The sequence below is a fragment of the Sciurus carolinensis genome, chromosome 4 (genome assembly GCF_902686445.1).
Source record: "Sciurus carolinensis chromosome 4, mSciCar1.2, whole genome shotgun sequence".
NCBI classification, from domain to species: domain Eukaryota; kingdom Metazoa; phylum Chordata; class Mammalia; order Rodentia; family Sciuridae; genus Sciurus; species Sciurus carolinensis.
This window is the reverse complement of record NC_062216.1, coordinates 111,443,592-111,460,544: the sequence shown is the minus strand read 5'-3', so window position 1 is coordinate 111,460,544 and position 16,953 is coordinate 111,443,592. Positions and strand designations below refer to the sequence as shown.

At 39.4% G+C, this 16,953-nt stretch overlaps 3 protein-coding genes across 6 annotated transcripts in view; 2 read left to right on the top strand and 1 right to left on the bottom strand.

The window, feature by feature from the left end:
- Window positions 1-3,107, top strand: part of Tfcp2 (transcription factor CP2) — a 50,698-nt gene extending 47,591 nt beyond the window's left edge. The window contains 2 exon segments of the mRNA XM_053743380.1: window positions 1,319-1,370; window positions 2,725-3,107. Coding sequence (XP_053599355.1) covers window positions 1,319-1,370; window positions 2,725-2,762 — 90 coding nt within the window. The 3' untranslated portion in view covers window positions 2,763-3,107.
- Window positions 1,319-16,953, top strand: part of Csrnp2 (cysteine and serine rich nuclear protein 2) — a 25,422-nt gene continuing 9,787 nt past the window's right edge. The window contains exons 1-2 of one of the 3 annotated variants that reach the window (XM_047548994.1): window positions 1,319-1,370; window positions 16,620-16,855. In XM_047548994.1, coding sequence (XP_047404950.1) covers window positions 16,705-16,855 — 151 coding nt within the window. In that variant the 5' untranslated portion in view covers window positions 1,319-1,370; window positions 16,620-16,704. Of the gene's footprint in view, window positions 1,371-10,955; window positions 11,315-16,619; window positions 16,856-16,953 lie in introns of those variants that run through there. The other 2 variants (XM_047548992.1, XM_047548993.1) reach the window with 2 other exon arrangements.
- The window catches only part of Letmd1 (LETM1 domain containing 1), a 25,386-nt gene continuing 20,139 nt past the window's right edge, over window positions 11,707-16,953 (bottom strand). Inside the window, exons 8-9 of one of the 2 annotated variants that reach the window (XM_047548998.1) lie at window positions 15,143-15,301; window positions 11,707-12,178 (exon numbers count right to left, since the gene is read on the bottom strand). In XM_047548998.1, the coding sequence (XP_047404954.1) occupies window positions 12,141-12,178; window positions 15,143-15,301 (197 nt within the window). In that variant the 3' untranslated portion in view covers window positions 11,707-12,140. The remainder of the gene's footprint in view (window positions 12,179-15,142; window positions 15,302-16,953) is intronic. The other variant, XM_047548995.1, reaches the window with a different exon arrangement.

Genomic DNA, 16,953 nt, shown 5'->3' with positions numbered 1-16,953 from the left:
AATTTGTTTCAACCAAAACTGAAGAGGTTTTAGGAAAGCTTTTATTTTCAATAAAAGTTAAAAAATTATTTCTTCTGAATTGAATTATCATAATTATGTAACTAATTAAAAATATCAGAAATTACATATTTGATAAGTAATTATTAAACATTGAGAAAAAATGCTATAGGTGTAACTCAGTGATAGAGCACATGCTTAGTGGGCTCAATCCCCAGTGCCAGAAAAAGAAATAAATTTATTATACATGCATCTATTAATGAGGTCAATGGAATAGTTTCATCCCTACCCTCACCCTAGCATACAATTAATTTGTAGGTGAATACTGCCCATTAATTGCTAAAATGACACAGCATTAGGTGAATGGAATCTAATTCACCTAAATTGATAAATAAGAACTGATGGAGTTTTGTTACAACCTCATCACTGTTTTTTGTTTTTAATTTCTGAGTTATGTACTAAAAATTATGCAGTGATGTTATCACATTATTTTGAGACATATATCATTTGACAATTTGAGATTAGGTCACTCTTCAATTCTAGGGAAAGGAAAGAATTAGAAACCATGTAACTCATAGGAGAGTGTTACCCAGTCATTAGAGTTCACTTTTGCAGTTCCACTTTGGCACTCTGAGACTTTTATGCCCCAGGCCAGAGCACCTTTGTAGTATTTTAGTATTCTTAGTAGTATTCTAGAAGGGTGAAATTCATGCCTTTATTTTGTTAAGTGAAAAATGGGGGCTTGAAGGGCTGAGATCGTGGCTCAGTGGTAGAGAGCTTGCCTGGCATGTGTGAGGCACTGGGTTCGATTCTCAGCACCACATTAAATAAATAAATAAAGATCTTGTGTCCAACTGCAACTAGAAATATTTAAAAAAAAAAATGGGAGTTTGAGAAGGGGAAATAGGGAAGAAAAACTGAAGAGGATTTAGAAAATTGTTCTTATGGAAAGTGAAGACCTGGATGTCAGTTCTCCCATAAGTGTCTATTAGTGTCTTTGTGCCCCTTGAAAAATCTTGGGGTTAACCAAAAAAAATACAAAATCAGACATGGGGAGGACACCCAAGAAAACAGACAAACAGACTCATGAATCAGGCTTTTGAAAATTGGGAGAAAAACATTTACATGATTCTGTAGAAATTCAGGTATACTCTAATTGTGACCTGTAAAGCCCCTCATATAAACCCCTCCTTAGGAACACAGAAATGGGAATTTTTTTTTTTTTTTTACTTAAATCTAATGTTATAAAAAACCACATTGTCAAAATAATATAGCAAACCAAAGTTTTTAATAATCATCAAATTTTCTTGCTTCTTTTCAGATGATACAGAACTTTCAGGAAGAAGCCTGTTTTATTCTGGACACAATGAAAGGTAATGAAATTGTAAGACAAATAACTTTTAGTTTCTCAGTCTTTTTTAAAATATTTTTTAGTTGTAGATGGACACAATACTTTTATTTTGTTAATTTAGTTTTATATGTGGTGCTGGGGTTTGAACCCTGTGCCTTATGCATGCTAGGTAAGTGTTCTACCACTGATCCTAATTTAGTTTTATATGTGGTGCTGGGGATTGAACCCTGTGCCTCATGCGTGCTAGGCAAGTGTTCTACCACTGATCCACATCCCAACCCAGTTTCTAAGTCTTTTCAAAACTTTTTTTCAGGCTGTGAGTGCAGCTCAGTGGTAGAACACGTGTTTAGCATGCAGAAGGTCCTGGGTTCAAATCCACAGTCAAAGGAAAATAAAACTCTTTTCATAATTGACTTCTTTGAGGAGAAATAGGGAAGAAATCACATATGCAACAGAAAAAGTGGCATTATTAGAGATTGTTTTTTTGTGTGAGTTGGCCTTCTTACGATTATCAGAGTCAACAAAGAACACCTGACAGCTTTCTTACCATTCTCTTCCATCATCTGTTGACAAATGAGGAAATCAAGCCATAGTATTTTTATAGTACCTATTTATTATGAATGCTCCTTGACTTGTGGTAGGGTCACATCCTGATAAACCCATCCTAAGTTGAAAATGTCAAAAGTTGAAAATGTATTTAATTCACCTAACCTATCCAACATTATAGCTTGACATTCCAACACAGTGTAGAATTATTGTTTCCCCTGATAATCTTGCTGCTTATCCCAAATTGTGCCTCACTGCCACTTCCCAGCATCATGATAGTTTCATACCATTTATTCCCTAGCCCAGGAAAAGATCAAAATTCAAAGTACAGTTTCTACTGAATGCATATCACTTTTGCACCTTCGTTAGCTAAAGTATCATAAATGGAACTATCATAAGTCAGGCACCATCTGTATAACCATTCTGTGCTAAATGATAAGTATGTTGCTCTTTTTATTTTTATTTTTTTTGTTACCAGGGTTTTAATGCAAGGGTGGTTAAACCACTGAGTCACCTCCCCAGCCAGTTTTTTATTTATTTTGAGACAGGGTCTCAATACGTTGCTGAGGCTGTGTTTGAAATACAGTCCTCCTGCTTCAGCCTCCCAAACTGCTGGGATTACAGGTGTGCACCACTACACCCAGCTTGTATGCAGCTCTTATCACGTACTGGCTTTATTCCCTCTTGCAAGAACCATACCATAGATTTTTTTCTCCTACTGTGTTTTAAAGGTGACTAAAAATTCTTTCTCTCTCTCTCTCTCTCTCTCTCTCTCTCTCTCTCTCTCTTCTCTCTTTCTCTCTTTCTCTTCTTCTCTCTCTTTTTTACAGCAGAAACCAATGATAGCTATCATATTATACTGAAGTAGGAGTGGAGCATTCCATGCTTAGTGGCCGCTGCTTCCCTCACCTCTTGAAAACTGCCCTCTTGGCATGTGAATGGAGATTTGAAGGTCTGCAGGAACCTGGCTCATCTAACTCTGTTGGGGGGAAATCTAGGCCCTGGAGGCAGAATCTCAGCCCTCTGTGTTGGCCTAAGCTCTGTGTCACACACAGATAACTGCCCAACATGCAGTTCTGCAGCAATTTTTCAGTTAAATTTTGGCCCCTGTTGTTGAATATCAATAGGAATTCCACATCATTTAGGGTATATGTAGGGCATAGTGATGATGGGAATTGTGTGATGTTTAATGGAAAGATGTTAAATTTTGTGATATGGAGTCATGTAATTTTTTTCTAATATAAAAATGAACATCTATATTCATAAGACTAGGTCCTCAATCTCTTGCATCAACTATACTGTCATCTGGTGTGTGTGTGTGTGTGTGTGTGTGTGTGTGTTTGCCACAATTAGTTCCTGAAAACTTCATCAATGAGGAGAAATACACATAGAATGTCTTCTGGTTCACTTGTATTACTACAACTAGTAGTCATTTTGACCAGTTATTTATTGAGCCAGGCAGATAAATTCTCTAAATGGATTATCCTGTGTGAAGTAGGCACTACCGTGATCCCTAACTAAAGATGAGGAAATGGAGACACATAGTAATTAAGTAACTTGCTGAGTTACCGGCAGCTAGCAAGTAGTGATGCTAAAATCCAAATCTAGGCTACCGGGTATTATTTTCCATCCAGTGCTACCCTGTATAGCCCGTACTCACCATTGTTTCTTACCATGACTTTTCTGGGGAACTGAGGAATTAACCACTGAAAGAGACAAACCACACCTAAATAATGATGAACAAATCAAGACCTACAAAAAGATACTTTTAAAGTGTCACCTGTTATCAGAATCAGAATTTGAGGTGGTAAAAACTCAGGATTATCTGTAACTCCTAAAATTCATTGTTCTTAAATGACATTCTCATACTATTTATACATGAGTTAGGCTAATCACTGCTTTCACCTCTGAATCTTTTCTTGGTGTAGGAAGTACTTATATGGTATTATTTTACATAAACTTTACAAGAAATTATTTCCTACCTAACATGGTGGCACACACCTAAGTCCACTGACTTGGGAGGCCAAGGCAGGAGGATTAAAATTTCAAGGTCAGCCTGGGCAACTTAGCAAGACTCTGTCTTAAAGCAAAAATTTCAAAAAGGGCAATGAAGGTAGCTCAGTGGTAAAATTCTCCTGGGTTCAGTCCCCAGTATCAAAAAGAAAAAGAAGACATTCATTCCTGTCCCATTCACACTCTTACCATATGTTTTTACTCTTCTTTAAGAATGAGAGAGAGGGAGAGAGAGAAGGAGAGAGATGGGGGGGGGGAGTACAGTATCATGGGTCTTCTTTTTATTCTTATAGTTTTAGAAATCTCTCCACAGGTTGTAAACAGAGACAGTGTTAAGATTCTGTATTGGATTTGTGTGTGTGCTTGTGTGTTTAAAGTATTTGACAGAGTTTTAATGTTTTTTTATACAGACATTTTTTGTTTATTAAAATCAAACTGCAATGCAGTTGAATTTCTCTTGGTTTGAAACAAATTGAAAATCTTGAAACCAGAAATTAAGTCAGTGACTTCTTTAAAACTGACTTGGGCAACTCGACATGTTAAGCCAAAATGCTTTTTTAGTGAGTGATTACTTGATTGTCCCCATTTTGAGGAGAAATTTCTAGTAGGACAGGTTCTCTATTTCAGTGAAGTTGGCTTTCCTTTCCTTATTAGTTTACTATTGGTTATGATTTTTTTCCCCCATTTCATCTGGATGTTAGGATGGGAAGGTTGGACTAGGTGACTTTGAAAGTTCCTTCCAAATCTGTGAATCTGTGATTCTTATGTATTGCAAATGATGCATAGAATTCTATTAATACATTGACTATAAATTATACTTACTAATTTTTATTTGAAGTCAGGGTTTTATTAGAATAGTGTTTATGAAAATGAATTTTATGCAACATTATAATTACAGATTTTTAATTTTACTGGAAAATATCTTGGGCCTTCTTTAGCTCCCCCACAAAACATTTATTGTGCCAGTGCTATATAATTGGTAAGAATTGGTATAGTAATAGAACATTGTAATTATTTTATTTGCTTTACAAAATTTCATATGTTCACTATTGGTCCTTTCAATTAAATGTAAATTTTAAACTACCTTTTTCATTATAAAAATAATACACAAAATTATAAATTCAAACAATAAAGAAGGGCATAACTTTTGCTCCTTACCTTTTAGTTCCACTCTAAAGAGGTAATCATTATAAGAAATTTTCCCCCTTCTAGTACACACACACACACACACACACAAACACACACACTCAGAAGGGTTTGTGTTATACCAATAATCTGCAACTTGATTTTTATATTTAACATACATTGAACATCTTTCTATATTAGAATTTGCAGTTGTATTCACTCTTTTTTTAAAATTACTATTCTCTATGGATGCCATTTAGGTTAAATATATTTGAACATGCATCTTCATGAGTTTTTTTGCACATATCTCTAAGATATATTTCTAGAAACAAAAATTGCTGGATTTTATCTTTCTGTGATAGTAAATATTTGAAGTAAATGGTTTCGTGTTTTCATTAGATTAAAGGCATAGGAGAAACAGAATGGTTGAATTTTAATCCTTCTGAGATGTGGAATAGGATTCTATTTGACTTACCATTGTCTGTACTGTTCCCTTGAAGTATACTAGGTTTCATGTAGGAAAATCAGTATAAAGACTTGATAATTAAGTTGGGAAATAAAAGGGGAAGGGGTGGCATAGCAGGACTCTTAAGGATTATTAGTCATTAAATGAATTGTGGCTATTAACAAATTTGATCATGTAATATTATGGCCTAATAAGAATGTTTGCCCACATAAATGATTTATTTAAAAAGTAATTTAAAAGGAAGAGAAATGGAGATGATCTTATTGACTGGAAAGTGATTATAATACAACAAAGAAATAGCCAAAGACCGGAAAAGGCAAAGGTTCACTTGAGGAGGCAGGTGTTCTCATTCCTAGAAGTCAGTCACTTTGAGGCACTGGGTTGCTTATGAGGGGCACAGCATAATCTCACCACTAGGCTAGAGGTACATGGGGAAGTTTGGTAAGTGAGGATGGTGTGGGACAATGGAGCCAGCCATTTCTTATTTGTGCATAATGGAAGACTGCTCTCAAAACCCTTTATATACCAACGTATTCTGAGAAAGTCTTTTGTATAGGATTGTTGCTCGGATTTGAACTGTCTTGCAAATCACCATGAAAGACTGAATGAAACTTCAGCATTTAGTCATGAAAGTAACTCAGAATGTAAATATTTGAAGCCAGGACTGAACTTCTCCCTCTTCATTGTAACTTTTTTCTCTGGTCACTAACAATTTTAGATAGTTTGGCACTGAAAGCTAAAGTAGAATCATTTTATTATTTTACTGAATCATTAGTCTGCTTCCTTGGCCATGTATGGTTCTTCTATAGGAATTCAATTTGTTATGGCCCCTATTGGTCTGTCACAAGAACTCCAGTCTTAACAGGAATGACACAAATGTCCCACATCGCTGAATCATTTATATTCTATTTCATGGAGAATAGCTCTCTATGAAAAGAGGACTGTTTTTGTATAAATGCTCTTATTTTCTTAGTTGTGGGATAAACTTTTTCTGCTAGCACAATTATTTTTAGTTTATGATTACATTTTTGCTTCATTATACTAATTCCAAGACTTAAATGAGGAAGAATATGCTACCACTGCAAAATGGAATGATCTGGGGAAGATGTCCTATGTGACATGACAGAAATGCTTCCAGTACCTGCTTTTATGCTGCGGATTCCTTGCTTCTTTTAATGACCTTGTATTTTACCTTTGACCTTGAACCACTTCTCTTTCTATATCTTCCTCTGCACTTTAACATTTCCTTTGTGTTTTTCCTTATGAACATAGGCCTCTTCTAAAATGTTACCTGGGAAATTGCAAGTAAGACTAGCATTTGTATTCTCATATTCAAAAATTTAAAAGTTGTATATACATTTTTTTCAATGACTAATTTCAATTATAAGGAAACTTGCTATTTAAAATAATACTATCATATTGTAATTATATTATTTTTTTACCATATGTGATCTTTTGGGATATGAGTTATAACTGGTTTATTATGTGGGTTTATTTAAGGTGAGGCACACATTCCTCATTTTAATCACTACAGATTCCTGTTTTATTTCTGAGTTGTCTAACTTTTCATTTAAGGATTAGTTCATATCTTTCCATAGACATTTGTATAATCTTGCTTCAGATTTTCATTCACTTCCTTGAGCTTGCCCTCTAGTGTTGGGGGTGTAGTTTAGTGGTAGAGTACTTGCCTACCATGCACAAGACCCTGGATTCAATCCCCAGCACTGTAAAAAAAAAAAAAAGAAGAAGAAGAAAAAAGGAGATAATAGTTCATATAGTAGGGGTTCAATGATAGGGTTTTTTGGAGAGACTAAAATGGATAATGAGTATAAAGCAGTTTTATTTTTTACTTTATATACCTATTTAGTTGCTCAGTAAACTAAGGATACTCCTAAGTATAAGATCACCTTCATATGCAGACATAACTATAAATCAGATGTATAAATACTGCCCAGGACATGATGGGGTTTTCATCTGCAGGTACTGTGTTTTTTTTTTTTTTAATTTTATCAGTATTATTATTATTATTATTACTACTGTGCTGGGGATTGAACCCAGCAGTGCTCTACCACTGAGCTACATCCCCCAGCTCTTTTTTATTTTGAGATAGGGCTAGTTGCTCGCTTAGTTGCTGATGCAGGCCTTGAACTTGTGATCCTCCTGCCTCAGCCTCCTGAGTAGCTGTGATTAAAGGCATGTGTCACTGTGCCTTATTTTTGTGGCTTCTATTTTTGGTTTTATGTCTTTTGATTTTTTTTTTTTCTACCCCTAAAACAAACTACCTATTGGTAATTTGTGCCTTCCCAGCTGTCCATATATATGCTGCAGCTTGGTCTGGAATAAAGCAGTATTATTTAGAATTGGGCATCCATTGTTATTCTTAACATAATATTAGCATTTCTGTCACTTTTCTTTGCAATTCTATTTCAAAGACATAGAAATTCTATTCCTATTCTTATGCACTTGAGCTTCCTGAACAGCTGCCATCTGACCTTTGCCTTCCAAAGGCCCTGCTTACTGGTGCAGAATTACAGTTATTATTGGCACAACTGTAGTAACTTACCTAGTGATTGTATCATAAGGGCAAAATAGAGTGAATAAGTGACTTCATGATAAGTAGTTGTGATGTTCACTAGAAGTCCAGATAATCTTTTAACTGATCTAGAGCTTCTTGTGAAATTGAATTCTGCTACTTTTTCAAAGAATGTGCTTGCTGCTCATGGCTTAGCTATCTTCTGGATTTTTGTTTTGTTTTTCTTTCTCTTTGTACCAGGGATTGAACCCAGGGACACTTAACCACTGACCCATATCCCCAGCCCTTTTTATTTTTATCTTGAGACAGGGTCTCACTAAATTGCTTAGGGCCTCACTAAGTTGCTGAGGCTGGCTTTGAACTCGCAATCCTCCTGCCTCAGCCTCCTGAGCTACTGGGATTAGAGGCGTGCACCACCATGCCCGGTTATTGGGAACTGAACCTAGAGCTTTCTGCATGCTAAGCAAGAGTACTACCATTGAGCCACATCCCCAACCCTTTTTAGAATTTTTCTTTTGAGAGAGGGTCTCATTAAATTGCCCAGGCTGGCTTTGAACTTGTGATCCTCCTGCCTTAGCCTCCTGAGTGGCTGGGATTACAAGCGTGTGCCACTGTGCCCAGCCTTGGCTACCTTCTTGTTTGATGGCATTAATCAACAAAACTCTGGCATTGGGGTTGACAAATTTCTGACTGTTGGAACTCTGAATGTATAGGCCTCTGAGATACCTTTTTAGCCTGCCCAACATCCTCTTTAGACAGTTTTTTGTTACTAAGCCCACTGATTCACAGAGTGATCTCTGGGAATTTTTCTTCTTTTTTGTCTTGTGTATATGCCCAGGAAGAGCAGAACGTTTTGAACAATTGAGTAGATAACTTGTAATTTAAAATAACATTTACATAGCACTGAGTGAGTTGTAAACATTTAGTAATATAATAACTATTTAACCATCACAAAACCCTGTGAGGGATAAACTGTTATCCCCATTTTGCAGATGAAGAAGCTAAGGCAGAGAAGTTATGTACCTTGCCCAGGGTCACACCACACTGGTGAGTGGAGGAATAGGGGCAGTTTGGCTCTAGGATCCATGCTCTTGATCACATGTCATTGCTTCTAAATTCCAACAGATAGAAAATTAGTGCCTGGTATCCCCAAAATTGCTTTTTTAAAATGATCTGTTGTTTTTTCATTTTGCATTATTGTGTCCTAGCTGCTTGAAGTTTCCAATGTCCCCTAAGGGAGAACTATGGAAAATTCTTGACAATATTCGAAGCCATTCATCCTCTCAATCCTAAAGATGAGAAGGCTTGGGCTAGGGTTGTGGCTCAGTAGTAGAGTGCTTGCCTAGCATGTATGAGGCACTGGGTTCAATCCTAAGCACCACAAATAAAATAAAGGCACTGTGCCCATCTACACCTAACTTTTTTTTTTTTTTTGCAAGCTGGGGATTGAACCCAGGGCCTTGTCCTTGTGAGACAAGCAAGCACTCTACCAACTGAGCTATATCCCCAACGCTACCTAACTTTTTTTTAATAAATAAAATAAAAGGATGAGATGGCTTGGTAGCCAGTAGATTTGACTTCTTAATTTCTTGGTTGCAGTGAAAGATACACTAGGATTTGGAACCAGCCTAACTTGAGTTTAAATCCTGCTGTTCACCAGGCACAGTGAAACATGCTTGTAATCCCAGAGATTCAGGAGGATTACACTTCAAGGCCATCCTGGGCAAATTAGGGAGACCTTGTCTCAAAATTAAAATAATTTCAAAAGGACTGGGGGTATAGCTCAATGGTAGAATGCCCCTGGGTTAAATCCTAGTACCAATAATAATAATGTCCCTCCATTTATCCATCTATCCAATAAATACCTACTGTGCTTCCAAATGTCAAATACCAGGTTTTGTGCTAAGAATACAGTGAATAAAACAATTCCTTTGTCTCATGGAATTCAGTCAAGTGAGAGAAGACTGAAAAACAATATGTCAGATACTAATGCTAAGAGGAAATATAAGGCAAAGGGATAGAGGCTAAGAGAAGCACTTTTGGAAATATGGCTTGGGAAATTCTGATACGGGGACATTTGAACAGATACTAAGTAAGGAGTAAGTATATGGTCAGCTGGTGGGAGAGTGTTTTAGATAAAGGTCCTGAGGTAAGAATAGCATAATTGCCCAAGGAGACCAGTGAGCCATTATTGTATTGAAGCAAAGTATGGGAGTATGAAAGTAGAAGGAAACAGGATAACAGATTGGGGGTGGAGCACTACATTAGGTACCTAGATCTTGCAAAGCCTTACAGGTCAAGGGAGAGATAAGATTAAAAACAAACAAAATCAAAAAACCCAGGCTTTGGCCCTTGGCAAGGCTCAAGTAACTTTTGACTTAGTCTTTGTTTTCCCCATCTTAAAGATGGGTTGCAACGTTGTGAATATCAAAGACAATGGTAATTTTTTTTAAAAGAAAACACCTAAATCAGCACATCATATATGTAGATAACTCAATATATTTTTTGTATTTTCTTTTTAACTTGGGCAGGCTGCAGCAAGTCATATTGCTGAAGACTAAGATCCATGAGTGAGGAGGATTATGTTCTTTAGGTATGGGAGTGTGGTACTGGCGAAAGGAAAAGGGGAGAATTCGTTTAGTCATTGAAGATGTGTAGCTGAGGGGCTTCTGCCTTGCGTTTCAAAAGGCTGCAGCGGCATCAAACCCGCCTTCCCAGGGTCCGCTGCGGACGTTGCCTCCGTAGCCTGTTTGCCGGCCGGCTTCGGGTTTGCAGCACTCGCCGCCTCCAACTCCCGGCATGCAGCTGGGCATGGGGCCGGTACGTAGACTCCATTTCCCAGCCTGCCTCGGGGCTCGGCTAGGACGTGCCGGCGCCTATAAGAGCCGGAGCCCTGCGGCCGGAGCCTATTGTTAGCCGGAGCCGGGGCGGTTCTGTGCTTCTGCTGCCAGGGGAGCCTGAGTTGCCGGAGCCACCCGCCCCCTGCCGCCTGCCGGCCGGCCGGCCTGCCCACCGCCCTCCCTCCCCGCCCTGCCGCCCTGGGAGCTCCCCGACCGTCGCCGCGGGGCCGGGACGCACTCACTCCTCCCTCCTTCCCACCCGGGCTAGGGCGGCGGCGGCGGCAGCGGGGGCGGCAGAGACCATCACGGGAGGAGGCAGCTGCGGCGGGGCTGGTAATGGGCCTGGGGGTGCGGGGCGGAGGGTGCCGCCTCGTCCTTTTTCGGGATCGGCCCTCGGGCGGCTGTGGAGGAGTGGTCAAACCCAGAACCGTGCGGATGGAGGGGTCAGAAATGAGGGAAGCTCGGACGGGAGCGGTCGGGGGGGCGGGGAGCTGGGGCGCCGCTGGGAAGGAACGGAGTCGGGAAGAGGCGTGGGAGCGAGGGGCGTAGAGGACACGGGCCCGGACTGCGGGGGCAGCTCGAGGGAGACGGATGGACGTCTTGGAAGCCGGCAGGATTGCGGATGAGGGTTGAGTTCGGAACGGAGTGGTGAATGATGTAGGATGGAGGGAATTGAAGGCGGGGGGCGGGTAGAGGAAAATGTGGGAGGAGTGGTTGGGAATTTGTGAGTAGCAGGCAGGAAGGGATGAGGAAGGCTGAGTATGGGCTGCAAATGATTGGAATGAGCGGGAAGGTTAGCAGGAGTCAGAAATGGGTCGAGAGCTGAAAGGTTCCTCAGGGGTGTTTATTAGAGGGAATTGGTGACTTGACATGACCCTTAAGCCTTGGTTCCCGATATCCCCCATTTTTGTGGCGTTGTGTATGAAAATGAAAGCATCATTTACCCTGGTTGCTAGCTTGAGCTTATTTTTACAGGCCCAAACACGCAGCCGTCTGCCATCCATCCCTTTTAGTCTTGATTCATCCTTTTAAAGGGGTTTAGAGTGGCAGTGTGACACACAAACCATTCTTAATTATGAAAGGTTAGAAGTTATCCCCAAGAGACAACACTGTACCCTTGTCCTGCAGTTTTCAGCTCATGGTAAATCCATAGTTAATTTAGATTTTCCCTTTCTTTACTGGCTTTCCATCTTGCAGATCTCCAAAGCCAGGTTGTTGGTGTGTGCCAGAGTTATAAATGACGGGATATCCTTGAGAGTTAATGCAGCATCATGTTCCAGTTCTCCCACAAAGATCTTGTGTCCTCCCTGTGATGGTAGTTCACACATGGAAAGTTCAGTGCTAACCTTGTGCTAGTGAATGGGTAAAAATCGGAGCAGGAGTAGGACGGGAGCTTTCTCCAAATACTTTACTTAAACAGGAGGTTTTTACTGGAGTGCTCTTTTAAGTTTATGAACCTGGTGATTACAAGGACACATGGATCTATGAAATTCATAGTATTTGAGAATCAATCACAGTATCTCATAAAAGGAGAAACATAACAGGCCTTCTCAGTCAGGTTTATTCTAATACTTTAGTAGTGAGCCTTCCTTCCTTTAACCTAGCTATAGGTATCCCGTAGGATCTTACTACAGATTTTAGTCCATTGACCTTTAGCAGAAGATTGGGTTCCAGTTGAGAACCAGTGGAGAGACTTTCTCCTGAGAGATGTGCCTTGTTTTATTAGTTTGGTTCATTTAAGAAAGAGACTTACATTACCTAAACTTTGCATATACATCCTTCTTCCACAAAACTTTCCTGGGCTGACCCTATTGCTAGTTTCACATAATGCAAGGGCTTTGGGTTTGTTTGTTTGTTTTGGTGGTTATAGGAGAGAGGTTATAGGCCTGAAAAAACTTAGATCTCGTACTGAAATACATAGGCTGGTTTTATTTGGTGCTAGTTTAGTCTTTTACATACTGTGGATTTGAAGTATTTCATATACCTTTGGGAAATGTTCAACTACAAACATTTGAGAAAAGACTATAAGGCATGTAGCCAGGAAGTGTCAGCTGACCTTTCATTTCACCTTTCATTTCATTTAAAAACTTTTATAGAGGGATGCATTATTTGCCCAAAAGTATTTATTTTTCAAGTTGGTCATTTTGACAGTTAACTGTCAGTTATGACCTGTATTTCCATTCTCACTTTGAATATTTCCATATGGCTTTAAGTGCTTGGAGTATAACTTATAATCTTTTGAACAAAGGCGTTGATCCTCTACCAACAGATATATGTAAGAGAGGTAGGAATGACCGATTTTTAGTTGTGGTATGAAAGATTAGTTTGGTGAACTGGCAAGTGTGGAACCTATTCTAATTGTTACCCTTGCAAAGAAAGATCTCTTCAGGACCCAGTGGACGTGGATGGGAAGTTTGTTCTTGGTGCCCCATGAACATCTTTATCTGTCAAGTTCACATCAGAGAGTTTGACAAGGAGAGCTGTATTGAAATGTAAACTTTTATTGTCAGGCTATGATAAATGGAATTTTAAAAATTTAAGTAATGAAGTTAATGACTGAAAAAGTGATGCTCATAGGTCCTGGGAAAGTGAATAGAGCTAGAACAGTGGAGTCTCCTTGAGGATTTTTCTGGAGTTCATCCAAGTTAATGCAATTTTATTTGTTTTGTTGCTTGTTTTCATTTTCATTTTTGTTGTTTTTTCTGGTGCTGGGGATTGAATGTAGGACATCATGCAAGCGCTCTACCACTGAACTGCATTCCCAGACCGTATTAATGGAATAGTTAGATCATAGCTCATTATTTATACATATAGATTCTGGTTATTCTCAGATAACTTAAGGAAAATATTTTTCTCTTAGATTTCACACACACTTTTCTCTCTCTCTCATTTTTTTCTCCTTTTCTTTCTTACCTACCTCCATCATTACCTAGAAATCATTATTCCAGATGTCGAAGTGGGGAAGACATAGAAAAAAAGGAGGAAGAGATTGGAAAAAGCAGCCAGCAATCCTTTCTGCCCTTGAGTGCACAAAAAGTAACCTAAAGGGAAATTATACTCTAGAAGGCAACTGAGTTAAGACAGTGGAGACCTTTTTTTTTTTTTTTTTTTGGTTCCAGGGATTGAGCTCAGGGGCACTCAACCACTGAACCACATCCCCAGACCTATTTTGTCTTTTATTTAGAGACAGATCTTACTGGGTTGCTTAGCACCTCACCATTGCTGAGGCTAACTTTGAACTCTCCGTCCTCCTGCCTCAGCCTCCTGAGCTACTGGGATTACAGGCGTGACCCACCTGGCCTGGCTGATGGTGGAGAATTTTAATAATAAAGATGATTTTGGACCAGACCCAAGATCATGTGGGACCTAAAGAGAAATAGTCAAAGGAAACTCAAAACTACTGAAAGCAAAGGTACACCTGAGGAAAGAACAGGAATACACATTTGCTTCCAATCATAAATCCTGAGTGCTTCCAGGCCAAGGAAAGTGCCATTTTTTCTAGTACTAGCCTTAACTGGAATTCAGTTAAAACTGAAAGTGAACTTGAGCCCTTTCTGAGAAAGATTTTCAGCTTAGTCTGATATCTCATGTGGTCAATAAGGTATTTATTAAGGAGGAAAAATTAAATTCAGTAGTCAGTATTAGTATTTAATTTTTTTACACTCACATAAGTATTCAGTTACAAAGGTGTTCCCCTCATGCCCTTGTGACCAATAATAGAATGCCAATGGAATGAGAAATCTGTTAGTTGTTAGGTATCTTTACATCCAGTGGGGGAAAAAAATTTTTTTTGGAACCAGGGAGTGAACCCAGGGGCGCTTAACCACTGAGCCACATCCCCAGACCTTTTTATTTTTTAATTAGAGACAGGTCTTTTTTTTTTTTTTTTTTTTTTTTCCAAGAGACAGGGTCTTGCTGAGTTGCTGAGGCTGGCTTTGAACTTGTGATCCTCTTGCCTCAGCCTCCTGAGACATTGGGATTACAGCCACCTAGCCCAGCAAAAATCTTAACCCATAAAGTCCTCAGTGTTCTCTGTTCTCACCATGTCCTAAGAATGTAACCTCTGATCAGTAACCTAAAGAACAGAAGATACTTTGGGCTCACTTATAATTACAATTCTTATGAAGTACTTTTTTTCCCTTCCCTGCCTAAATTTATTTGAGAAATGTGCTTGTCTGAGACCTATGATAGCTGAGGTTTTTTAGGTACATTTCGTAACTTGAATGTAGAGGTCTGAATATATTAGAAAATGTCTTATTTACAGTACTTACTAGGTCTGGTTGACTTTGTAGAGCTGATCCAAATTGCTTCCAAGAGACACAAGCCAGAAAAGTAGCTCTGTACAGGCATCTTTTGCCTCCATGATATATTCTGGGTAGCTCCTCTGCAGTAATGCAGCCTTCTCGTTCTGGGCAGTGTTGTTATTCCTGCTGCATAATTAGCAACTAGTGAGATCATAGTCTGGGGAGATTCTGGCATTACAGAGGCAAAGCAAGAGAGACTTCGTACCTTATCACATGTGGCTTTGGCTCTGACAGCATTTCTCCTGAACAAATTCATGTCCTTATGGAACTTAAGTCCAGAGACAGAAAGGAGAAAGATTTGTACCTAGGAAGTGAACTTTCAGACTCCTTGATTGTGTGACAGCATATTGAAAACACTGCCTGCCATATTGATACAACCAGAATTAAATTGTCACTTCTTTTGCTATTTGTTTTTCCCTTCCTGGGTTCTTTTCAGAGGGCAAAGATTGTAAAGCTATATTTTTCTTGCACAGAGGACGATGATAGACCAGTATGAGATTATGAAAGATTCTGGTTGTTGTTTTGTTTTGTTTTGGGGTGCTAGGGATTGAACCCAGAACTTTGTGTATGGTAGGAGGCAAGCTCTCTACCACTTAGCTACATCTGCAGCCTCAGATTTCAGGTTTTGAAACCAGTATAGATTCTAATCTTGGGGATTTTAGTACTAAATTTGACCTTTTTAAAAAATTGGTGAGACAGTTTATACTTGTGAAGATCTGGGTCAAGGGTTTTCATGTCTGCCAGTGTCCTTGAAAATTGAAAGCCTGGAGCAGTATTTCCCAAGGTGTGTTCTGAGGTTTATCTGTTCCCTAACATACTTTGGAAATAGTGGGTTCCATAATCAGGTTTGTGAAATACTGCATTCTGTTTACTCCCACCCTTTACCATGTATATTAATATATTAAAAACCTCTTAAGAGGTTCTGCCATAAGCAGTTTTGAAACAGCAGTGCTATTTCCATATAAAAGCTATTAATATCCATGGAATTAGTATATTTAAGATACACACTTTGGGAAGTGCCAGGCTATATTATCACTAAGGAAAATAATTGGATCTAGTCTTGATTTAGGCAAAGCTTAATTCTGCCTCTGATCCCCAGCTCCCCCCCCCCTCCCCCACTGGTCCCTTGGAGAGCACTCCTATGTGATCAGAAGAATAGTGACTATTTATTATCCGGGGCTAATGAAGCTTAAGCCCAGCTAGATTGGAACTAGAGGTATTCCCTCCACCAGGAAGGGTGCTGCTGCTACTTTTCTCACTATTCTAAGAGTGACTGAGCCTGGAGGAGCTGATGGAAAGTAAAAGGTAGGAGCTTACTGGCCAGAATCAGTTGAGAAGGACCTAATCTTGAGAACCAGACATCAGTGCTAGGTCAGGTGCTTTCTTCAGTTAGAGAACTATATATGTAGACTTAGGATGCTGATTCCTTTTTTCTCCTGGGCAGAATCCTAATGCACCTGGCCAGCTAGTGGTGAGCAGAAGCTTTGGGGCCAACGTGGTAGGCTCCCCAAGGAAACTCTTTGAAACCAATGGATGCATTCACGGGCTCGAGTCTCAAAAGGAAGTTTGATGATGTGGATGTGGGCTCATCAGTTTCCAACTCAGATGATGAGATCTCCAGCAGTGACAGTGCTGACAGCTGCGACAGCCTCAATCCTCCTACAACTGCCAGCTTCACACGTGAGTAAGCCACTCCCTGCCTGCCTGCACCCAAATTCCCCAAGCATAGAACCTGCTGCAGCTCTCCAGAGAGTGTCTGTTCAGTTTGGGGATTTGCC